Genomic DNA, 26,265 nt, shown 5'->3' with positions numbered 1-26,265 from the left:
ATGACTCAGGGGCAAATCAGGCATGTGACAATTAGCCATTTCAACTCACATGCTCTCTGCTCATCATCCCTTTCATACTATTGACCTTTCTGTCATGGCTCACACAGCAGAGTTGCCAATGTGAAAGAAGATAGATTTTCTTCCTCTCCCACAGTCGACAGTTTTCCAAAAGTTATATTAATGTCTTTTGTTACCATAGCATGAGTTCCCCTTCCTGGTAAATCCTTTCAAACACTGGCACACAGCACCATCTTCCAGCAAAACACACTCTGCATTGACGTAACATTCCAGTGCAGTGCAGTCATCTTGATCTATAGCATAGACAAAGCAAAAAAACCCCAATCCACTAGATGTATTTGGAAAGATCAAAAGAGGTACTGTGTATATATCAAAGAAAAAAAAAACAAAATCAACCCCCCCAACTAAACAAACAAAAAACAAAGAAAACCAGAACATACAGTCAAAGTTTGAAACTTAGCTCTCCAGGATTATTGATGACAAGCCAATACAATCATTAGGGTTGTTCACTTTGTCTAGATGGAGTTGACATGTCATTTAGTACAAGGATTTCTGAATAATGTATTCAAAACCTAGAAAATTTAATGATCTAGTATCATCAAACATGGGTAGAATTCAATGGTTTTACTTCAGCTTTGTTCAGAGGTACTTAATAGACTTGAAATATCTAAGGGAGAGACTTTCCCAAGTGTTCCAAATTAGAATGTTTGTTCTCTAGACCAGGATAATATTATCAATTTTTTTTGACATAGCAAAGGAACATGGAGACAAACAAACAAAAAAAGCAAAGCAGTCCTACCTGGCATAACTGCATAGACCCAACTTCTTGTAAGAACGTTAAGAGCATGAATGCCACCAGTCTTGACATTGTTTTTCTTAATTTGAGGTCTATGATTTCTTTCTGTTCTATAAACCTGTTCAGAGCCTCACAGTAAATATAAGGAAGACAATCATCAGACTCTACCTGATACCATGATTTCAGCCATCAAAAAAATTATTTTCTGCTTTTGCCCACTGTCCATATCCTTAAAAATCCCATTGCTCTGTGTGCTCTGGAGCATGATCTCTGGTGGTGGCATTGGCACTACCTCCTTGTGCACAGAGACACTTCCTGAAAAAGACAAGAAAAAAGTGACACAGACTATTTAAATCTACTGAATTAACCTTCTGATTTTCTATCCCTTGTCTACTTTCCAATCATGGTGGTTTCCTTTTAAAATAAACATCAGTACCCTCCCAGACTAGCCTGTTTCTGACCTCAAGTCATTCCTAAAACCACTCACTGGTGGGTTTCCTCAAATACAAAAGAGGAGGAATGTGAAATATTGCTCACAGTAGTTGTCAGCACTGCACACTTCTCTTTCACTGCTAAAATGCCAAGGGAAGAAATTACTGTGGTCAGACTTGTCCCAGGACAACACACCATCATTCCTTATGTTAGAGCAAGGGGAATTTTTTCAGTGCTATCTGTCAGGATCCTCAAAGGTTTGAGGAGGGTCTTTTTTGGAACTGGAAGATTGTACCTTCTGTTGAGTTGGAAGAATCCAGAGCATGACAGGTTTTTCCATCTTGAGTTTTCCCAAATCCTGGATGGCACTTGCAATGTACAATTCCAAAATTGTTTTCACAGATCTGATCACAGCCTCCATTCTGATAAAGGCAAGGATTTGCCCCTAATGCAGAGAAACAGGAAACTTAACAAGCTACTTCTTTAGTCAACATCTTCATGTAGATGTGCAAAGCTGAGGAAAGGAATAAGGACTGACAAAAACTAGAACACTTTTTAAAATTCTTTATTTAACAACAGATCCATATATTAAAGTGTAGATATTATCACTTAGTCTCGGGCAGGAAATCAGATTCTCATATTCTGTATCTAATATATGTACCACATTTGTTATTATTTTATTCACTTTATTATTTCTCCTTTAATATTTAGAGTCCTAACATTCCCTGAAAGAACATTACAAGAGTATAGGGAACCTGTGATTACCTTCTCTCAATCCTAGTCTATTAAATTACTTTTTTCTCTTACAGGGGAATTGTTCCAAAGAGAAAATCAAATTATTTGATCCAAAACTAATGGATATTACAAAATCTTTCTCCATGTCATTTGTTATTATTTGTGTGTGTGAGGAGTGCTAATAAACTAGGATAAATAGGAATTTAAAGACTGCAGCCTCGTGGCAATTGACCAGCATCTATTCTTGGGCATGAACATAAACTTACAAAAACTGTCAGCATTCCTGGGACACATGCCCAGATGATGCTTTCAATAAATGCCAGTCTGACTATGCAAGGCTTTTAAAAGAGATGATTTCTGAGAAGATAATCATCTCCCCAAGGACATCTATTCTACCGACATCAGTGAACAAGAAGAGGCTGGAAGGGAATGACTGCTTAGTTTTTGCAGTATACCTGGTTTCGCCAAAGGATGCACTACAACCATTGATGAGGGTCTCAGCATGCTGCCTCGAAGACGTACCCTGTTTTGGCCGGTCTTCTTATCCACCCTCATTAGTGATGGCCTAGCCCAGTCAGAAAACCAAAGGTGGTCCTCAAACACCGCTACAGCAAAAGGGTGGCCTACAAAGACATTAGATTTATCATTTCCACATCTGCAGAACATACACAAGAAACCATGAAAACAAAAGCAGTCTTCATACAGGTCAACTTCTAACACTGGGCATAGCCATAGCCAGTTCTTCACTTTCTTTGCTCATGGGCAGGGATAAGTGTCTGTGAACGATGGACCATGGGCACATGTTACTTATGCTCTTAGTGAAGGAGGTTATGACAATTGCCTGGCTCAGTACAGTCTGTATACTTCAGGTGATCTCCAAAAAGATGAAGTTCGCAAAATCCTTCTACCTCAGACACCATTATTTCTTGAGGTAGCATTGGGACCAGCCTTTCAGAATTGAAGTGACTCCCTCCTCTGCCAGTAAGTGGCCCAGCACAGAGCTGCTGAGGTACACAGCTCCTTTTTCAGTCTTCACACAACAAGGAAGAGAGGAACTCATGTCATCTGCCATCTTGCATAAGCGTACTGATACAGAGCAGCCTGGGAGTTACAGACACTGTATCCACAGATCCACAGTAGGACCCCAAACCCAAAGTACACACAAGTGCAATACAGTGGGCCACATGTGCATGTAGCCAGCTAACTAACAGAAACAGCTAACACAAACCACAGGAGGCAGTGGATCATCCGGGTAGCTTCCTCTTTTTTCACTGATGACAACAGTATGCTAGACAACGGCTTCAACCAGGCATCTAACACTTACATGACTAGCAGTAGGTGTGAGAAATTCCACCCCAAGTTCAGAGTACAGGAACTTTTCCTTGGTAGCACATTATCTGTACTAGGAAAACTCAGATCCCCAGAGATAAGCGCAGCAATTCAGGATCCAAAGGACACTTTCATATGTAAGGGCAGACATAAAGATCTTTACAAAATGATTCTGACTCTTTTTAATATCTCTCTCATGATAGAAAATTGTCATTAGTCTATATAGGACTAAACATTCTTTCTGTACACTTAGAAATCTCCTGATTTCAAATTAGACTTTGGGCAAACTTTTTGCAATGGAATGTAAGAACACATACTATTCTTCTGTGTATGTCCACTAGGTTTCAGAGTGGGTGCTTCTTTGCTTAAGCAGGTTTGCTTGGTGCTGGTCCTTCCTCACAGCCTGCATGTGCACAACACTGTACTGCTGCAGTCTGAGCCTCTCTGAAAGGTATGTTTTGTAGGCACCTGATTTTTATGATCTGTGTTTTTGCTTTTTGATGGAGATCTCAACTGGATGATGTTTAATTTCAGTAATGAAATTGGGATCCCAAAATGTATTAGTTTAAAAAAAAATAAAAATAAAAAAATCAAAGCTAAGCAAACAGGTAAACAAAACAACAGATAAATTAGAACCTTGGAGAAGGAGTATGTGTTGGTATATCTTAAATACACCTTGCAAATAAACTGAAAAAAACCACTCCTATATAAAAAAAAAAAATCTAAGACACTGCTTAAGTGTTCTTATGTGTTAAGTTGAAGAGCATATTGTTGGCACTTCACTACCTCCACTGAACCATACTTAATCACCAGCCTTGGTTCTTAGCTTTTCTTTCCATTAAATTTGAGCAACTAGCCCAAGATCTAGATGCTGTCCCCACCCAAATATTTGCTCATAGTTTTAGGATCTATAGCTTGCACTATCCACAAACAGCACTGTGCTTTGATCAGCAATTCCTTAACCTCTTAATTTACAAATACATTAAAGATTAAAATTAGAAAGGTAGTGTCAATCGATGGAGATACCAAGAACAAAAAAAAAAATTAATAATCTCATGAACCTTTCCCAGAGCAGTGCAAACCTAAATGGTTGCATAAACAAAAGGAGTGGTTGTGTTGTTTGTTGCCTTGGGCAGGTGCTAACGGGCTGTTTTACTTACAGCTGAAAACGGCGTTAGCAGGAGAGCAGAAGTAATTTACCTATTTTGCATGCGGCAGTGCTGAATGAGCTCTCAGTACCGGAGCACTAGAGGGAGCTGCTGTAATAAAAATTCATGTTACAGCAGAACGCCTATGAAGAGGTGCCACCTTCCCATCCTCCAGTGTACAGCTGTCCAAGAAAAAAAGCTGAATTCTGGTCTCACTAAAAGCATTAGCAAAACATCAGGATATCAAGTCTCTCTGCTTCTCTAAATTCATACCCCTGTAGGCCTTAAATTCTTTCACTTCTTTGCATACAGTGTTGATGTCCTTTTCTCCCACCTCCAAACTGCCGTATCACTGCTCCAAGCCTATCTCTTTTCTCATAGCCCATGTTTCTACAGCGCTCCTAGCTTTCCTTCTCTGTTTTCTCCCTGTAAGACATTGTCCCATTCCTTGTGGAGGAACGAAGTGAAACTTTGTTCAGGCTTCAAAGGTGGAGTGCACAGCAGAATGTGCACAGCAGAATATGCACAGCAGACAAAAGAGACAAAGGCTGGAAAGTCACTCTGCTGAGGCCCTTTGATGTCTTCTGAACTGGAGAACAATGATTCCTCCAAGACCTCACTCTGCTCAAGCCATAACAACTACCAGCAAAGTGTATAAATCATTTTTCATTTGATATCTAATATGTTTAGAATCATTCCAGTGTTCAATATTGCAGATGCAGGTTTGCTGCTCTAGAACCTTAACAATAAAGATTAACTGTCTTTCAGTTTATGTCAAAATAACTCACTGATATAATAAACACAGCAAAACCTGAATTAAACTAAGCAGCCATGCATGAAACAAGCAAACCACATTTTTAACTTTTTTCCTTATTTTCATTTTTCTGTGAAGGCAGAGAAGTCCTCTGTGCAATGCAAAGCAACTGATTAGTAAAAGCAGAGAGTGTTAGAAAGACATACTTTTGCTAAACTGGATAAAGGTCAGTTGGGTAACAGAATAAAGAATGAAAGTGAGGCCATTAACCTCAACACAGGGTTGTATGGGATCTACAGCACAGCTGCTGGCCAGTAATTTGCATGCACATGTGCAGGTACACACACAGATTGACAAGCAGCAGTAGGTAATTATCAACGCCAAAACCTCACCTACATCATTCTGTGCAAGAATTTGACGACCAGAACCATCCAGATTCGCGCTCTCAACCACTGACTGCTTAGCATCACACCAGTACACTTTGTCTGCTAAGTAGTCAAGAGCTATTCCACTGGGCCACACCAGACCAGTGCTGGCTATAACCCGACGATCGATGCCTTCTAATGAAGAGCTGTCAATCCTGGGATTGACCCCCATGTCAGTCCAGAATAATCTCCTTTGGAAAACAAAATGAATACGGGAAGTCAGTAAGCAAATGTTTGTCCTCCTCTCCATGGAGTTCTTTCAAAGCAGAAAGGTCAGATCAGAGCAATACAGCCCCAAGTCACAGGAGAAAAAGTGCATGCTTCAAGCAAACATATTGGCTTCTGGTCTTTTCACACTTGCCATAAGACTCCAGGTGATTACACTGGGACTTATGCAGAATCCTCTATTCATTGACACAAAACCTTTGAAAAATAACTCCCACCTATGCTAATTGCCAGATCTTTATATCTGCTTTTTGATTTTCCACATGACAGCTGATAGTGGTTTAGCAAACCCAGACAACAGAAGACAATGCATTAGCCAGCACCTTGTCTAAAAAATGGCGTAATAATACACAAGTGGAACCAAAATTACCCACTACCCATGGAAAACAAGCAAGAGTACACAGGTTATTTTGGTTTTAAAAAATAAACCAGTATATTTTCTTCTTTTAATAAAATTGTGATTTTCAGGATCTCCCTCTAAAGTCCTATGTGTTACTCACTGTTTTTCAACAGAGAGTGCTAGATGGCAACTTAAAAATGAGGATACCAAAATCACAAATTACTTCTGAAGTTTGAGCTCTAGTCTTCCAAGGCATAAGTTGCCTCTGTAAGGTTTACTGAAATAACCCACAGATTCATTTAGCTTTATTTACTGAAGTAGTTTTGCTGTAGCTAATGCAGGGATCAGTATTTTCAATAGTCTTAATTGTGTTTCAGATCTCTCTTCAATATTTACAACTATGGACATTACCATAATGTCTGTTCATCCTTTCGCCATTAACTTTCTAAAAATGAAGATTTTAGTGATGTTTTCTCTTCCCTTTCCCCTTGTACCCTTTGCATCTACCAATAATTCTAATAAACAATCTTCCAGAACCTACTCATTCTACAAAGTTTTCCTGCAAAATGTCTCTATCATATTCAACCTCTATCGAAAAATTCTTTCAGGTCTTTTATGCCCAAAGGGAAACCAACAAAACACCCTCCCCAACTTTACTTCATTCCTTGATTCATGGGTACTTAGTTATAGCAGGATATGAACATCAAAAAAATAATTTAAAAAATCAACAGATTTAAAATGCTCCTACTACAGACATATTGACTGAAATCCATGGACTTTGCCATTGATTAAGATGGACAGAATTGCATCAAGAGTTTAAACACCCAAATCTCCTGTGATCATCTCGACACTAGTTAAGAAGTTATAAGGTGCATTTAAATCAACAAATCTCCACAATAGTAGATTAGGTTTAGTTTCCTAAGAAACTGAACCATGGCCAAAAAACTACTTTATAAGTACTATTGGTTAAAAGTGACTACCTTCTTTACACTAATAGATATGGAACCATCGAAGTTTGTAGTGTGGTGCTTACAAACTGTCAGAGTGACTTTAGTTGCTCATGCAGCTTTAGCTTAAACTGCATACAATATCATTAATGCTTCTGGTATTTTCTTTTAAATCTGTATGAGAAATGAACATGTCTCAACTCAGAAGAGAAATCCAGCAATGAAACAATATAGTTCACACGGCTCTGCAATGCGATGACTAACCTACCAGGAGACTAATGCACGTTTTGATTCTCAAAAGGGCAAGGCTGGTATGGTCATTTTTAAAAACCCTCCCTAAGTATTTCATGATTAACTGCATTTTTCACTCCTTACTTAGCAAATGGGTGAATGGCAATCCCTCGGGGTTGGGAGATATCCTCCCAGATGATCATTTTTCTTTGCATTCCATTCAGATTGCTCCTTTCGATGCACGCCTTCCTGCAATACACAGGGCACAGTTAAGTCCTCCCTGCTATCTTTTTAATTACCTTCTCGGGTAGAATGTACTAAGATTTTACATCAATTTAGTTTAGCTGTAATAAATAAATTTACAATGACAGAAAATAATCCCGCTGATGTGGGGAGTCCAGTTGTTTTATCAACCAGTAATTCAAGTTACAGCCTCATTATTTGGTCCAAGGCATGATGATAAAATACCTGCTGCTCTGCAGAAGACATTAAGTTCTCCTTCTCTGGGCAAATAATGAGTTGGAAGTATGATCACTAACGGATAAGTGTTAGCTCTAAAAGGATTCAGGAGGAAAACCAGCTCCTAACCAAATGCCATTATCAAACGTATAAAGAATTTTTCTAAATAGTACTTTTATGCAGCATTTTTCATCCAGAAATCCCCAGTCATTTTACATCTATTTCTCAGGAAAGAATGAGGCTAAAGTTCTTAAGATCACTCATAAAACATGTGGCCAAGTCAAGTATAGAATCTAGTTTGCCAGTCTTCAAATTCAGCCTTTTTCCAGAAAACTGATTTTATTGCTGTAATCTTCACTTTGCCAAACAAATACCGGCCTCTACCTGAAAGCCTACAGCCTTCCGTGCCTATCTAAAACTTCAAAGAAAGGCCACACAGAGATGGAAGGAGAAATATATTCCTTCAAATATGCAATACAAACAGATAAATGGAGTGATTGAAAAGAAAGTTGCCAATTCCATTTCTCAGATTCCCCCTGGACTGTTGTCCTACAGAGACAAACACCACAATTTTCTATTTCACGAGAAACATTGGTATATTTCTACAGGAGCACGATCACGTAGACAAGATTGCACCTATTAGCAAGGAAATGGACTAGCAGCATATTTATAAGGGAGAAGGAGGGTGATCTGAACATTCAAAATTACTTTCTATTGAGTAATGAATTATGGATCATACTGAAACATCATGACCACTCTTCAAGGAGTCTTCATTGTGTGTTTTGATCTGGCATTGCCTTTTCAGCAAAGATCAGCAAAGTTTTGTTTCTCTCAGCATGTAATTTTAGGTATCAGCTGAAATTAAAGTCATATTGTCTTTCCTCTTTTAGCAGAGATAATTGACAAAGACCCTCCAATAGTTTAAAGGGGCATGATTCTAGCTGCCAACAACACTGACTTCTGCCCAAGACATACTCAATACAGTAATATTCTTTTTTATATGTATATATAAAGATATACCTATATGTGCACACACACACACACAGAGTGTATGTATATAAATGAGTGTAAACATATTCACATGCACATGCGTATATGTATATATGTGGTACATGCTTTAGATTCCTTGCAACTGAGTCCAAACCCTTGCTTCTTGGAAAGACAAAGATAAAAATACAATAGCAGACTCAAAGGGAACTTCCAGCATTTCAGTTTTGAAGAACCTTCCAACTGTATATACTTGAGATTAAAACTAACCAATCAGAATGTGAAGCACTACTGAATTAGAGTGATATCTCAGCTATTTCTGTATCACCAGTCATTTATTCCAAATATTTTATGGCATGCTTCAACATAAATTCACTGTGGAGCATGTACCCTCTGTCTGTCCAATACAATTTACGGTTAATCCAGTCCACAGCGAGGCCTTCGGGTGTATCTATAGCTTCATGAACAACTTTTTCACGATTTGAGCCATCCAGATTAGCTCGTTCTATCCATTTCAAGGCAGTGTGAGCAAAGTAAATCTGTAAATAAATAACAGGTGAGGTGTTATTAGTTCCCATCTCACTTTCTACTCTACTCCCCTTGTCTAATAGTCGCACTTCTAAACCAAATTTTTCATCTTGAAAGTTTCCTAAACTGCTTATTTACAAAAAGCTGCACAGGTAACCTGTGATCCCTGACCAAATAAAAAGGCACTTGTCCTTCAACCAAGATGATTTCTACAGGCAGCTTGTGCTTAGCTGTAAATCCTAGTTGCCCTATATACAGCCCTCTGAATATCCTGTGGTTTTGTTTCAGCAAGCAGCTCCCTCACATGAAGTACAGCTAAGGAAGCAAAATGAAATGTTATTTCACTGGTTGCTCATAGTGAAAAGGGAGAAGCAGAGAGAAGATAGTAGCAGTCTATGTGTGTCAAGGAGCTGGGAAGGGGAAAAGGAGTTATATAATTTGCTCCTATTTTTTTCTCTCTTTCAGCCTACGGTTACCTTAATTTTTTACCAGGTGTCTATTCTGTAAGGCTCTAAAATTTTCAGAAGAGGTTTCTAGGTTTTGGGTTGAAAGAAAAGTTCTCTGCTAGTGGGGAAACTAGGCTTGTGGTTTCCAAGGATGAGGAAAGAAAATTTGTCTTGTATTCAATACCCAGAGGGAGCTATACACTGTATGGCAGAACCATATGAAAAACAATGCTGAGGCTTTCCTTGGAAATGGTAACAGCAAACCAAATAACTTTGTTTTGATGCTAACCACAAGGTCAAACAAAACAGGGGGGAGCCTCTAGCATTAAACCAGCTAGTTCAATACCACGGGAGCACAAAGGGATGCTTCCATGCTACTCTGCTCTGCACTGACCAGACCAGGCTGCTGCAGCCTGGCAACTCTCTTGCATGTCCCCTTACCTTTGTACTGCCCACCCCAATGCCACGCTGAGCTCCCCACAGGAGAAGAACACGGGTGCACACCCAGCGTCACTGGCGCAGCTGATTTACGTTTGGCACAGCACAGAACAACTGCCAGTTCTCCAGCAGGGCCCTATTTCAGGAGCAAGTGGCGATGTTCCAGAAGTGCCTGAAATGCTCCTGTAAATGCAGATCTGGTAACATTTACATTTGTTTGGCTGTGTCCATCTGGGCCTTGAGATGCTTCCAACAACTTAACTGAGCTCATCATCAACTTTCACTGTACCAACCAGTACTTCTTTGCAACGCTTTTAGATGTAAATAAATCTCATCACAGGCAAATATAACTATCTGCCAGAGGAGGTTTAGCAAAGCACAGCTGAACTATTATTCCCAACTCTGAAGGCAAGGAATAGGGTGGAAAGATACAGCCACACAGACAAACAGTTCTTTCTGCAGAGAAGACTCCTGTTTCCCAACAGCAATATCTTACACATGAGGAATATATTTTGTAAGAGTAATAAACTCAGTGAGCATTCAGCAGTTTTGCTGAATAATGTCAGGATACAGGAAGTAATCTGTGTTAAGATTACTCCTACATTTAGTAGAGATTGTGGGATTTAGCTGTACAGAAAAAAAGATACTACTGCTTTTACCGCTACACAGCAAAAAAACCCCCACAATGTATTTCCAGAAAACAACACTGCAATCTTAATGGAGAAAATTTATCAATCACACAATAGTTCTTTGAAATTGAAATCATGCCCAAAGCGAATTTAGAAATCCAAATTCTCTGTGAATTATCATTGTCAATGTACAAAGCACATTCAATTAGTGAGTAAAAGATGAAACTGTTCAGTTAGGTTTTGGCAGCTTGTAGCTATGGTGCTCCTAGACAGGCAATAGAACAACAAGCAGCACAACATGTAATCCAGATCACTGACAGCAGAAAGGTTAAGGCACATGAAAGCTCAAGCCATTTGTCCTTGCAACACTTCGAAATCCTCTCATTTTTAATGCCTTACCTTATTTTCCACTGGGTCAGAGTCTAGTGCTAAGACTATTCCCATCTGCCAGTCAAGTAAACTTGTATAATCGGTTCCATCAAAACTGATCTGGCGGATATCTTGGCCATTTGCAAATAACAAAAATGGCTTAGGACCTGTTGATGAAAATTTGCCAGTATGTTAATTGCACTAGGTTCAAAGTGATCTCTAACTTGCATTACTACCTAGGTAGCATTGAAAGTAGATAATGGTAAAGGACAAAATAAGGAACAGAAGCACAAAGAAATTATGGCAATTTTCCTACATTCCACTTGCCTCAGAAATTGAAGATAAATGTGAATATAAGTTTTCAGCATCAGCCTCAAAATTTTTGATAAAGGCAGTGACAAGCCCCACTGTTTCACACTGAGCGACTTAGCCTCAAAATCATCTCTCTGCATTTCACAGCATCACTATAAATGCCAGAATACTTGACTTTTGCACATGAGAAGTCTTTCACACTAAAAGTAAGAAAAATGTTGTCCTCCAAAAAATAAAGCTTTTCTCTATTCCTGAAAAAAATCACAAACTTCTTTTTCCTCCTCTCTCTTAGGCAATTGCTTATACCTTGCTGCTCACCAAGGTCTGCCCTTTTCTTAGAAGGAATGGGAGGGTCTGAAATCCAAATGTGCACAGCAAATACCTGGGCTTCCTGGGGCTAGTGGAGGAGAAATATCCTTGTAGGAAAAGTCCTTCAACAGGCTATTTCCTATCCTCTTTTCCAAATGTAGGGACCTCAGCCCCAGTCCTGTAAAACTGGGCAGGAACTATGCCCACATTTATTTGAAGGCACAAAAATCTGCATATTCAGGACGAACCCCTGCAGTGTGGGAGCCCAGAGTGAAATGTTGAAGTTGGATCATAAATTGAACCCTCTATGAGGGAGACTGAACCATATAGTGGTGCTTGTTCTGGTTTATTTCCAAAACAGGTTATCTTTCCTAACAACTAATACTTCACAAGTTTCACAAAGTAACCTAAAACCAGTGCAAAAAGGGATCCTAGTTTTGCCATCCACTTTAAAGGACTCAAAAATCATTTTGCTTTTATTGGCAGAAATATACAGGCACACCAAGACACCAACCTATAGCTGTGCAGTGCTTTCTGTCTCGCTGAAGCTTATATCCAGGAAAACAAGCACACTCCCAGGAGGATGGGCTTAAAGAAGAGCATATCTGACTGCAGCCACCATTATCTGGAGATGTACAACCTTAAACAGAGCATTTGTAAAATTTTATTGTGCCGTTCTAAAAAAAAATAAAATACAACATAATCAGAGGTATAAGAGAATGATTCACTCTGCTCAGGATTTCTACAGTCCAAATCATCTCAATGACTGGTAGATTTACCAAAAGGCCTCCTGCTGAAAGCAGAAGTCCAGTGAAGAGATAACAAATTAGTAGTAACTTGTTACTTAGTTTTTCCTGAAAATTTACAACACAAGATAGGGGATGGAAGGGTGGGACACATGAAGAGAGAGGTCTTCCATGTGTTCATTTTTTCATTTTTCTCCCATACAAATATCATCCCATCTACAGCAGAGTAATAAATTTTATCAGACTGTGCACACCATGCAGAGAAACAGCAAATTAATGCAATTCTCTCCCCAGAACTTAATTATGCTAGGATGGAAAATTGATACTTTCTGATACAGCAAACCAAGATTTCATATAAAAAGAAACTATTATTTTCTTATTTTTTCTATTACATTCTCAATGCCAACCTGAGCTTACTCAGTGGAGTGTTCCTAGCAAAACAGCAATAATGACTCAAACTTTGCATATAACACAGTCCATGTATGAAAGGGATTAAAAGGGAAAGGTGTTTTTTTTTTTTTTCAAGGCAGGAGGCTGGCAGTAATGGAGCTATCTTGATCCCTAAGACTAAAAATATACATTTGAAAAATTACAATCCCCTGAATTTGGAAAAATGCTAGAATGGGGAATGACATATTAGTGAACATAGCAGCTTCAAGTATTCTGACTACAAAAATTCCATTTTTGGGTAAATGACTGTGAACCTGGGCTGCATGATGTCAAAAAGTCATCTTCAGATTTCAACCAAGCCTTAATTTTGTACATATATTTCCCCTCAAATATAAACTTTAGATGTCTCTTGCAATAATAATCTGTAACATGCCTTGATCTGTGCTGACAACAGAGGAATTTGGCCTGTAAACATTGGATGCTGCCCCTAATAAAAATCTATTAAAAAATGAAGATGAATATTGTTCATCTCAGCACTCAAAGCACCTGACATTCTATTGCCTCCTATCTGGTACAATCATTTACAGCTGTGCAAAATGAATGTAAAATGCCTTCATTCACTTCTGGCTCTCAGTGCTAAGAATAAATAGAGTTTGGCAGTCACTACAGCTAGAAAAAATGTTGCTTACCCGTGCATGCTTTGCCATCCACTTTGAGTATAGATCCTTCCGGACAAAAGCAAACAGGGCCTTTAGATGTTTGAAGGCAACCATGGCTACATTCAGTGTCATTACTTGTACAGGAAATCAGCTCTATGGTAATTTAAAGAGAGGAAAGAAAAATATAAAATGATTATAAAAGTTTTTACTAAGCCCCCAGAAAGAGATATTAACACTTTCTTAAATAGCAAAAGAAGGGGGGGGAAAATGAAATAAATAAAACAATTAAGAAATAAATAAATAAATAAAACACCTCTGCAGTGTTTCTGAGGTTTGTTTTCCTTTGTTTCTCTTTTTTTCCAAGTTTTTTTTCCACATCCTCTCATAATTATAGCACAGGAGAAAGCCAAAATTGCTGAGTCCTGAAGCCATTATACTTATCAGACTTACATTTTCCAAAATTCTATGAAGAGGCGTTATTAAAATAGAGGTAATTTTGAAAACTTTCTTTCTTACAGTTCATCAAAAATAGATCGAGTTTTGAAAACTACAAGGAATTTATACTGAAAAAATAAGTATAAAAATACAAAGTGAATGAAGAAAAACTACTTTCCTACTACTCTGGGTGTAACAGAGCTAGAATCAATGAAACCAGGAGATGAACCTTCCCGAAACAAAACTATATACCTTAGTGTCAATTTTAGAAGCTGTAAGGGTAAAATCATCTGAGGACCTGGCAATAGCTTTCCTTTACTTTCCATTAGAATTGTTGCAGTGCCAACATTTTTTTGAGTATTTCTTTCATGCAATTTCACAGGATATGCTCCTTCCACCTTCCATATTGCAGTGCTCCATCTCATTATCCCAGTTCTGGTGCCATATGGCAACACCCACTGGAAGACTGGAACTAATGAAAGTTTCCCACAGCTGCTTCTTTGAATCAGCTGCATACACTGGCTTAAATGGTGCATAGCTGTTGCAAATATTGCTTCTCCAGGGCAACTCCAATCTGGACTGGACTGTTGTAACTGCTTAAGCACAGAGAATATGGTCAAGAAACTATCTTGAGTTTCTTTCTGACCAGAGCTTGTGGCTTTAGATGAAGAGCTTTGTAAAGAACTTGAAGAAAAAAGCATCAAAACATCTCTCTCTCTCAAGTTGTGTAGTTGGTGATACATCTGCCTTGGGCTGCAGTAGTTAAGAAGTTACACTGTCTGTGCTGCATCCCTAACCTGTGTTAGAAAAACTGTCTAATTTAAGCCACTCAAAATGTAGGCATATAGTTCAAGATGGTCATCCAAAGTAGGACAGAGTTGCATGGTGTCTAAGTGTTGTTTTGGACACAAAAGGATATCCCACCTCCCAAAAGCCTCTGGCTGCAGCACTCACAAGTCGTCTGTCACAGCTGGCTGCCTTCTGCAGCTGTCTCACACACCCTGGACCCCCACATTTGGGTCACTGAAAACTGCTCCTGGCTCCCACTTATTAGAGAGGAAGTGATTCTTGGAAGTCTAAAAGAGATAGACTGACTGACTACTAGAGTTGTGATATTTAATATACCCTATGTCCTGATCCTGCCATGATGCAGACTGAACTCACTGGTGTGCACTGGCACTCCTACTTGGAGCTTATACCAGTATTTTATTTCCAAGGAAACAAGGTAGAAGGACCTTTGTCTATGCATAAATTTTGCTTCAAAAGTGACTGGGAATATCCCAAAAACCTCAAAACTTGGATCCTTTTCACACTTGGTGTTCTAGACTTAATTTAGAAAGCCTAATTTGTAGGTTGAGTATACACATTTAATTCCATTAATGTCATACACATTAGCAATGCTATCGGCCCTGAGCTGAAAAGAAAAAAGATGATGCTAAAGCTGCTCATTCAGAGAGTGGGAAAATTCTTGTGCAGGATAACCAAAGTGAGTCAAATTCAGAGACCATATTTAAAAAGATATAACTGCTTATCCACCTGGAACGTGTCACAGAGCCCAATGTGAGCAAAGAGGTCTCTCGGGAGACCTGAATTTCCCCCCCTCACCACCCCGAAGAGGCCTATATGATTACTCACGTGTAACTTACACTTCCTTAAACATGACATCTGAAATTGGTTCACCCAGTTTAAGCTGATCCTACTTACATAATAAGGGATCAGAAGTGAGCAACACAACATACAAAACTTTCAGCAGTTCCAGTGTTAAATGAGGACTCCCTCCAATGTGATGCTTCAAGTGTTTATGTATTACGGCTCCTTACCATGACAGGTTTTCCTATCAGGCAGCAGAACAAAACCTCTCGGGCAGGTGCAGTAATAGGAACCAGGGATGTTCACACAGCCCAAAGTACAGCCGTGATTCCAAAAGCCACATTCATTAATATCTGCCAAAAGAAACACTTGTTGCATCCGAATAACATCAACCTGTGTCAGGGAGTAGATTAATGAAACAAAGAAACACTCTGCAAGAAGTACCTCCTTTTTTGCATTCATTTTACAAAAATATGTTTTTCCTAATATATTACAAAAACGCAAGTTTGCAGACCTCCTTCAAATCAGCATTAAAAAACTTCTAGCAAAAACTTACTCAGGCTGCATGTGTCCAGCATAGGTGCCTAAACAACTTTCGAAAGTTCTGCCTTTCTGTACAGATTTTAATGCCATTTAAATCCTGCACCCAAAAAAATTACATTAGACACCTTCTTTAGACAAAAATTCTTTTAAAAAATTGGGCTTAAACATGACTTAAGTAGAAATCTCAAAACACAGAAGTGTATTAGAAGTCAAAATTCAGAAAGCAATCGCTGTGAATTTCCTGAGAATTAGAATGCTGCTGCTCAGGCAGGTTTGTAAATCCTGTAAGCTAGGAATTTTGATGCCTTTACATCTTATAAAATCTGGTCATGTAGTGAAAAAGATGCTTCCAAAAGTATTGTCTATTATCAGTAGTAATTTTAGATTTTTAATTACAACCCAGATTAAAACAATTAGAAGCATGTTAAGAATTTCTGCCCTTTTTGAAAGTGGTAATATTCTTGTTGCAGGATTGCTCAGTGTTTCACCTTTGGTGATATATGTGTTTTCATTTTTATTTAAAAATTAAATTAGCGTATAGAAGCATGTCTACTTATCTGAAGCCGCTTTACCTACTCAGGCTAAGATCAAAATTTCTCGAAAAAATGGCACCTGTGACACATTCATAAGTCTCTTTTAGACTACTTCACAACATGGAAGGACACAAAACTTAAATGGCACAACTGGAATTTTTAAAATCTCATTGTGTTTTTTCATACTCAATAAGTAAAAGAACAGAAGAATTTTCTTTCATCTGATGGAATAAAGCTGATGAGAGATTCACATATTACCTTCACAAAACTGTTTATTTCTACTTAAAATAAAGCCAGTAGGACATTTACACCGATGAATCCTTGAGTCTGGCCTGCAGATTCTTCTTCTGCATTTTTCTTTACTCAAATCACAGGTTCCTTTTTCTGAAAGAACAAATAGAGTATAAGCATAATGGAGTTTTTACCATATCAACCTTCAAGTAGAATGATGATCACGGATGTATTTTCTTCTCAACATCTGCTTGCTCAACCTGAGGAACTTCTTATCAACAGAAAATAGCTTCTATTATTTTCTGTTGCTAAAATCAGGCCAAAAAAATCACTGTAAAAATGAAAGTCCTTGGAAGACTAAGAGTAGGTCTGTGCAAATGATCATTTCCAGCTCTACATCAGCACAAAATCTAGAGAGAGCCCAAAGTAAGGGATGGTTTGATTTGGGTGCATACCTATAGTGACTATGAAAGGGAAAACTGTGTAGCAGGTTTCATGTGCCACCAGACCTGCACAGTAGTATATATTGCTCCATAAAATGCTCAGAAATAAGAGAATGACAGAGAGAGCACACATGCAAAAAAAAAAAAAAAAAAAAAAAAAAAAAAAAAAAAAAAAAAAAAAAAAAAAAAAAAAGAGAGAGACGAGAGAGATTTTTAAAAGACAGATAGCATGTGAAGACTGAGAATTATTACCACATTTTTACTCACATTATTTAACAAAAAGAATAGCTGGACAGATCATAATGACCATATGTTTCATTTGGACAAAAAATAATAGCACAGTCTAGAGAATTCTAGAGAATCTTTGTACTGGAAAGGATCTGTGAGAAATACAAGTGTTATAAATGCTGAACTCAGATTTAAAACTTAGAATCTTTCTGATTTCCAAGAAGATATTCTCAAAGTTTCTTCAAAGAAAGCAGAAAAAAGTGCCCAAGAGATCCCTGTAAGCCTTCTTACTTCTGATTCACAGAAAAAGCTGTTCAAGTATCCTTTGTCATGGGAAGGAAGTGTACTGAATATCATTAATCTGCCAGAAAAGATACTCTAAAGAATTCCAGAGGCAGTCTTTGAGATTTTGAGGGAATTAAGATATTTTATTAGCTGTTAATAAAAGTGTGATGCTGCCATACCAAAGTTGTTCAGTGGGGTTACAGCAAACCCATAGCTGAATTAATGCTCTTCTCTGTACTTATGGGCGCTGACCAATCCAGGGAAATCGTTTGAAAGAGAAAGGGAAGAGGGTACATGAGGAATTTCAGTAGCAAAGTAAATAATTCAAATTGCAGTAAAAAAATCAAATCATCTCACTTGCACACTTCTCATTAGTTCCCTTTTCATCTGAAGGAATGCACTAGTTATCTGCTTTAAAGAAGGCTTGATAATTCACAGCAGATGCTACACTGCAACATACGTTTTCTTAGCTTGTACAGAGCATCCAATTAGTCTAGGTATGCTTTTATCTCCACATTTCTCTGTTGTAAGATCAGCTATAAATCTCATTTGAACTCCAGGCTCATTAGTCCTCCTTTCATCCCCGTTCTTGCTCTGGATAAGCCAAGCAACATACATGCAAAGTCCAAAACGTTCATCTGGATTCAGCCTGTTAAGCTTCTTTCTACTCCATCACTTCCCAGACATTTTTACAAGAAGTTATTTGGAATTTAAAGAAAGGCCTACTGTTGACAACACTTACTGTCATACAAAAATTTACTGAACATTGGAAACATAGGGGTATATACTGCAAGGCATTTGAAAATGCTGGTATATATATTATATATATATATATCTGTGTGTGGTTTATGTATAAATAAAAGTGGGGAAAGCCTTTATGCAGTGGAAAGATAAACACCAGAGAGCAGAATGCTCTGGTGGAAGAAGTGGAGTTAATCTTTTGAGAGAAGAATAGAAGCTAAGTGCCCACAGTCAATGAAAATTTTCAATGAAATTATGCTGCACATTCTTGTGGAGAGGACACGTAACACAACCGACAGTCCCTGAGGTTCAAGAGACTACCTTTCTTGGTCATGGTCTCTTCCTCTCTATCTTCCTGCATAGGTAAACATTGTGACGGACACCCAAGGAGACCTCATAAGACCTTCTGAATCTCAGTGTAACAACCCTGTGATGTGTGCAGATGCTGCTGTCTGCACCACAAACATATCCTGCCCTAGTTACTCTGTATGAGAGCACCAGATGTGTCAGTTAAAGAAAGTGCTTCTGTTTGCCAGGATGACCATTTTCCTCAAAGTAAGCACACAACAGATATTGTCTCTGAATTGATGCTCCCCGTCCTTACAAGTGTAAACTTGATTTCCAGGAACACTTTATCTTCTGCATCTCAACAGCTCTTTGCACTGAAAACAAAACATTTGAAAGGGAAAATTCCCTTGAAGTTTTGATTTTTCCACTCAGATCAGTCTTCAAAATGAGAGATGGCATGGTACCATATGAAGCTGTTGGCTGGCATGCAAAAAGACGAAGCCTGTTTTATAGTAGATATTTTAAAATAGTTCAAGAGAGATATTTACAGTTTCATTTTCATTACAAACAAAAATGAACACTAAATTCTCCTCATGTCTTTATATCACTTCAGCCTCTGGGAACCCCTGGACATCTTCCCCTGGGAGTTCTGCAACCATTGCTCAACAAAGAAATGCCTCTATGCTGTTTTCCTGTCTTTCTTATCCAAGCAAAACTGGTGACAAAAGCTATTCCACTGAAGTAAGAGTGCTCTGTCTGCTTTCCAGAGAGCAGAGAACAAGACATTATTTCCCCTGGACATCCCTCTCTTCCTACTGTCTCAGCAGGAATCCTCAAGTGAGGTGAGCTCTTGACAGTCAACTACCTTCATTTTTGGATCCACAGCGAAAGGCAGCAAGATGACCAATTCATATTGGAATTTATATCAATTAAAGAGACTTGAGGCACTTATTCCATAGCTATTATAGCAACTTCAAGTCTTTCTAAGACAGACTGACTCTTAACTGAGCCATTTCACAGCAAAGGTGAGACATCCACAGTATCACTTGTAGGACATACTTCATGCTTAAAATCCTTCAATGCCATAATAATCAGAGGTGTTTAAATGCATATTAGATTAAAACTTTCTGAATTAAGCAGACATTTGAAAAAGATAATATAGGTGGAGGATTAAAAAGTTGTATGCTTTTTGCATTTAGCAGGACAGCATAAAAATACTTTTGTGTAAACAGAAGGATGAGAAGGAGAAAACTACATATATCTGCATGTGTATATAGAATAATGAAATCAGTGGTTCATGTTTGGTACACCTCCAGCCTGATACTCAGCTGGATTTACACACACCAAATGGAACTGTGGATCACTGAAGTTAAAGGAAACTTTTTCCTTTACTTCAAGTAAGCATGGAATTTTGCCAAAGAAAATTATTACTGTAGAGAATCAGAGTGTATGACATAGTTATTCTCACAAATACAACTGTACCATTTCATTTTCCTTACCCAAATCCTGAGAATCAGTTCTTGCACCTGGCTGTTTAAAAGGATGTACTATTTTTATCTCCACTGGTGGAAAAAATGATGGCTTCAGGCTAATTGTGACTACAACTTTTCCAGTATATTTGTTGGCTCTCCATATCATGCCAGATTTCAACTCTGAGTAGTACAGGTGCTCAGCGAAGAGGGACATACCAAGCAATTGATGTCTATAACAAGAGAAGATAACATAAAGTGGCACATTACTATATATTTACTCACTCAAACATTTTCTGAGCATCTAGTTCGGTCAAATTCACTGTAAATAACCTTTCTTTGTATTCTTATATATATATATAGTATTATCTTCTATACATGAGAATCAGATGAGGTGCAGAGACATTCCCAAAATAATGCAGCACTCATAATCCTGCGAATTTGCAAAAAATAAACACAAAATGGATAACCTGCATTTCTCACGGGTTTTATGAGCTATTGTTCAGGACTGACTCAATTGGAAGAGAAAGCTTAAGTATCACCCCACTTCTGGTGAACCCAGCAATTAAAATAGACACTTGCTTTCTTGAAGGATGTAGGTCAGATAAGTTCCACCTCTTCCCAATACACAGTGCCTGCTCTGACAATTCTGACTGTCCAAGGAAATCAAGGTGGAGATAGAGAAGTAAGAGTAGGGTGTTCTGAAATCCATCTTCTGCTGCTTCTCCTATTGCAGGAATGTAGTTTCCATTCACTGGTCAGTTATAGCAGCTAGTAGAAACCACAAGAAGGCCCACTTTTAAATAAGAGAGAGAGCAGAAAAGATACTGAAAGAAGTAATTCTGTCTTCCGCTTTCCAGCACATAATCCAGGTGGAAAACTGAGAATCTATATCATCCAGGCTAAAGGGAAAGTGCTGATGCCCTAGTGAACAACAGCCAATTCAAGGGAGAAAGGGGAAGAGGATAAGGAAAAATCCAATGTGATTGCTGTCAATGTAGGGAGAAACCAGCTTTGTATTCATCATATGCAAATAGAGTGCTGCATGTTTAAATCAGTAGGCCAGCGAAACCACATATTTTTCTCATTCTGCTGTTGGCAATCCCTACTACACATGTGCCGATCCAGCCCTACCAACAGACACTGCAGTGATACAGGGTAACCTTTCCCAAGCACCTCACTGAACACATGACCAGCACAGAGCACCTGTACCCCTGCACAGCATGGAAGTCAAAAGCACATGGTCTAACAGCCCCCTCAGCTGTGCTTAACCCCAGCATTCGGGATCAGAGGGGGACAATTCTCTTACACAGGACAGTTTCCAACACATCTGCTGATGCTTGCTGGAGAGTCTGAGCACAGAGCTGAGCCTCCCCACCCAGCAGCTAAGGATGACAACAGACTCAGAGGAGGAAGAGAAAGACCTGATCTAGTTCAGTCTCTTCAGCACAGCTCAGTCACCTGAGCTCACCCACTGTGACCTTGGATAAATCATTTAATCTCTCCTTTTGGCTCTTCTATCTGCAGAAAAAGGCCACTAATAAACACTCAGAGAGGATTTCTAAGGATTAAGTAGTTATCATTTGCTAAAAGCTTGGAAGATGGAGAGTATTGAGTGGCAGTGTTATCCTTACAACTGTGACTTTTTTCATTTTCCTATGATTAATTTTAAATTTACAGTTACATGCCATTTGCACTACACTTCATACTCCTCATGTTATGAACTGACACAATAAAAGGAAGAATGAGGAAGAGAACTTAACAGCACTCCTGAAATGAGTGTTTTATTTCTGACAAGCTGAGGAAAACTCACCGAACAGAACTTTTGAGCAAACGAACATCTCCACCATCATAGTCGCATGATCCAATATGGGAAATCTCTTTCCGGTGGTCGTGTTGGATCCAGTAGAGCCTTGTGTCAACCAAATCTAGTGAGATGGCCTTTATTTTTTCTGTGGTTCTTAAAACATTTATCGTATCACTTCCACTGAGGGACACCCGGTGTATGCTGGAAACTGTACCATCTGAAGACCAAAATAACAGCCTGCGGGCGAGAGAGGCATGTTAAGAAAACAAAACACAAAACCACAAAACTTACATTTACACAACCACATCACTTCTACGCACTCATTGTTTAGTTGCTCCTGTGTACAAAATTTCTCAGTGTGGTACTAGAACTACCAGTACTACTAGAGATACTAGAATTCTCTCATGTAGGTCAAGCAGGAATCAGCCCAGCTTAACCACTATTGTCTGTCTCTCTGCTTTGTTCAGCCATGCACTCAGACACGGAAACTGGAATAACCTCTCAAGTCTATGGGGAACACCTGCAAACTTGAGGAGAGGGAGGTCTTTGAGGCAGGTCTGCGTTGCCCTCTGCCCCAGGGGAGGAATCTACCTCTGGAATTTCTAGTTGAACAAACCACTTAAGTACTTAACTTAAAAACAATTTCTATTGTTCTCATTTCTATCTTCCTGCTGGTTATAGCAGCCAGACTATGCTGTTATTAAATTATAACACAGTCAAAATACAGCTCCAATACTCAAACCAGTTATGCACTGAAGCTAATTGTATGTCAAGATATTCATAGATCAGAACTCAGATTTACTGATGTGATTAAGGGTAACAGCAGTTCTTCCAAAATAGCAACTTGTCCCTAATTCACATGTATTTTATTTTTTAATGTTTGAGTTTAGATTCTTTCCTTGGATTTCTTGTGGACAAAAATTCCGAGAAACAACATTGTTTTGACCTATCATCATAAAATTGCAGGATTTATATGCACAAAACAATGTAGCATAAAACCACCTTTACTATGTTTATGTTTATAATTTTTTTAAGGGCCCCAAATATATTAGATCTGGCAAAGGACTATATTAAACCAGTAGAAAGAATCAGCCTCTGCCTTACAGCTTTTCCTCGCTGTTACATAGTCTATAGTAATGACAGGTATTAATGTATAAGTGAAAACACATTTCCAGGTCAGTCCAATTTTATTCTGCCATTTTTAAACAGTTTATTAATATTTACTTGCACTTCTCTAGCACCTGTCATTTAAGAAGTGTCACTACTCTGAAAGTTTGGACAAATGTGAGGATTCACTTTTTACAGATAAGGAAATTAAGAAACAAAGGAAGTTACAGTCTCTGTGCGCAGTTTTTGCAAATAGAAAGACAGAAGAAAGATTAAGATTAGAAAACAGCTTGAGTAATTGCCAGCCTTTATTGTATTTGCCATCTTTAGACTTAATCCTTATTTTTTGGCATTTCTAAACACCATCAAAAATGTAAAACAATCTATAGCAATAATTATATTATTGCTCCTAAAACAAAAATCCTATCACTGGTAATAGCCAGACACATATTCTAAGAAAAACTCTGTTATTACTGTATCACATTGACCTTCATTACTTGAGAGTTGCACATGTTTGGAGAAAGACATTGCTAATGTCAGATTGGTCCACGTTTAGGCCTGTGCATATAAACATACTGGGGATTTTCTTTCACTTCACAATAAAAATAGAGCCCTCAATAGTTTTCATACAAGCAAATTGCCATAGGGCATAAAAATGATGTTAGATTTCTTGGACTTTACTTTCTTTACAGTTTGTTAATGTCTTAGTGGTCTCCCTGTTAGCACATTAGTACAACTTTTATGCACAGTGAATCACACCTAGGTGAATATCCACACTTGAGTCTCCCCAAACTTTCACATACATTCAGGAAATACATCCCTATAATGCCATTTGTAACATGTGTTTCAATGGTGTTTGAGAGTGGGTGTGAGGACTGTGAATATTTCCAAGATAGATAAATGCTACATTAAAAAGTAAATCAGGAAAAAAAAATGCGCTGGCTGATGTCCAGGCCTTAAATCCCACTCAAATGGCAAGACTCTGAAGAATATTAGCAATGCTATCACCAGGGGCGCATGCCTGAAGGGCTGTGACATTGGCATCATGGAGATATGGTAGGATGGCTCCTATGACTGGAGTGTTGGAGTGTAAGGATCCAGGATCTTTAGGAAGGACAGACAGGGGAGACTGACTGTGTCAGCAACCAGCTGGAGTGCATGGAGCTCAAACTGGGGATGGATGAGGAGCCAATGCAGAGTTTATGGGTCAGGATTAAAAGGTGTAGAGGATCAGGTTACATTATTGCTACAAGCTACCTGACTGGGAAGACTGAGTGGATGTGGTCCTCTATAGGCAAATAGGAGCAGCCTCACATCCACAAGCCCCGGTCCTCACAGGGGACTTCAGGCACCCTGATATCTGTTGGAGGGACAACACAGCAGGGCATAAGCAATCAAGGAGGTTCCTGGAATATATTGATGATAACTTCCTACTCCAAGGGACAGAGGACGAGGAAGAGTGTTCTATGTCATCTACCTGGATTTGTGCAAAGCATTTGACACTATCCAGCACGACATCCTTCTCTCTAAACTGGAGAGACGTGGATTTAACAGATGGAACACTCAGTTGATAAGGAATTGGCTGAGTGGTTGCACTCAGAGAGCTGTAGTCAATACTCAATGTCCAAGTGGAGACCAGTGGCAAGTGGCATTTCTCAGGGATTGGTATTGGGACCATCTTTGTCAGTGTAATGGACAGTGGGATTGAGTGCACCCTCAGATAACTTGCTGACAACAAACACCAAGCTGTGTGGTGCAGTCAACACGCTGTAGGGAAGGGATACCATCCAGAGGGACCTTGACAGTCTTGAGAGGTGAGCTTGTGTGAACCTGATGAAGTTCAACAAGGTCAAGTGCAAGGTCTTACACCTGGGTCAGGACAATCCCAAGCACAAACACAGTCTGGGTGGAGAGTGGGTAGAGAGCAGCCCTGAGGAGAAGGACTTGGGTGAATAAGAAGCTCGACAAGACTCAGTAATGTACGCTTACAGCCCTGAAAGCCAACCATGTCCTCAGCTGCATGAAAAGAAGTGTGACCAGGAGATCGAGGGACATGATTCTCCCCCTCTGCTCTTTTGAGACCCCACCTAAGAAGAACATAGACTTATTGGACTGATCCCAGAGGAGGGCCACAGAGATGATCAAAGGGATGATCTGAGGTCTCTTATGAAGAAAGGGTAAGAGATTTCGGGTTGTTCAGCCTGGAAAAGAGAAGGCTCAAGGAAAACCTTATAGCATCCTTCCAAGTAGCTAAAGGGGGCTTACAGGAAAGATGGAGAGGGACTTTTTGCAAGGACATGTTGTGACAGGACAAGGAAGAATGGCTTTAAACTGAAGGAGGGTGGGTTTAGATTGAATATTAGGAAGAAATTCTTTATTGAGAGGGTGGTGAGACACTGGAACACATTGTCCAGAGAAGCTGTGGATGCTCATCCCTGGAAGTGTTCCAAAACCAGATTGTATGGGACTCTGAGTGACCTGGTCTAGTGAAGGGTTTCCCTGCCCCATGGCAGAGGGGTTGAACTAGATGATCTTTTTGTCCCCTTACAATCCATTTTTGTGATTCCATGAAACTGCAATCATAGTACCTTGCATATTTGGAGTCCATTTCAATGAAATTACTAATCCATTTAAAATTACCTTTGTTCAGCATCAATGATAATCCTTGTGGGATGACCAACATCTCTTAGAAGAACTCGGCGTTTCTTCCCATTCATGTCTGTCACTTCTATGGTTCCTTTCTGTCTATTGGCCCAGAGAATGTCTTGATTTATCCAGTCAATAGCAAATCCTGAAATGCCTTTGTCTATGTAGCATAGTCTCTGTAAACAATAAAAAAAAGAGTTGACAAGAGGTATCCTGATGACTACTCCAAACTTGGCTTTCATTATAGGGAATAAAATGCCAGACTGA

The 26,265-nt window shown here is 38.9% G+C and overlaps 1 protein-coding gene across 2 annotated transcripts in view; it reads right to left on the bottom strand.

Moving 5' to 3' along the window:
- The window catches only part of EGF (epidermal growth factor), a 58,653-nt gene that overhangs the window by 18,508 nt on the left and 13,880 nt on the right, over positions 1-26,265 (bottom strand). For both annotated transcript variants that reach the window (XM_027721699.2, XM_027721698.2), the window contains exons 4-18: positions 25,993-26,174; positions 22,252-22,482; positions 20,469-20,671; positions 17,012-17,137; positions 15,908-16,030; positions 13,683-13,805; positions 12,372-12,497; positions 11,267-11,403; positions 9,217-9,365; positions 7,525-7,629; positions 5,605-5,828; positions 2,437-2,604; positions 1,542-1,691; positions 983-1,129; positions 195-311 (exon numbers count right to left, since the gene is read on the bottom strand). In XM_027721699.2, the coding sequence (XP_027577500.2) occupies positions 195-311; positions 983-1,129; positions 1,542-1,691; positions 2,437-2,604; positions 5,605-5,828; positions 7,525-7,629; positions 9,217-9,365; positions 11,267-11,403; positions 12,372-12,497; positions 13,683-13,805; positions 15,908-16,030; positions 17,012-17,137; positions 20,469-20,671; positions 22,252-22,482; positions 25,993-26,174 (2,311 nt within the window). The remainder of the gene's footprint in view (positions 1-194; positions 312-982; positions 1,130-1,541; positions 1,692-2,436; positions 2,605-5,604; positions 5,829-7,524; positions 7,630-9,216; positions 9,366-11,266; positions 11,404-12,371; positions 12,498-13,682; positions 13,806-15,907; positions 16,031-17,011; positions 17,138-20,468; positions 20,672-22,251; positions 22,483-25,992; positions 26,175-26,265) is intronic.

This window comes from Pipra filicauda, unplaced genomic scaffold, assembly GCF_003945595.2.
Source record: "Pipra filicauda isolate LSUMZ 115617 unplaced genomic scaffold, ASM394559v2 scaffold17_size4572894_pilon, whole genome shotgun sequence".
Taxonomy (NCBI): domain Eukaryota; kingdom Metazoa; phylum Chordata; class Aves; order Passeriformes; family Pipridae; genus Pipra; species Pipra filicauda.
This window is presented reverse-complemented; position numbering and strand designations above follow the sequence as displayed.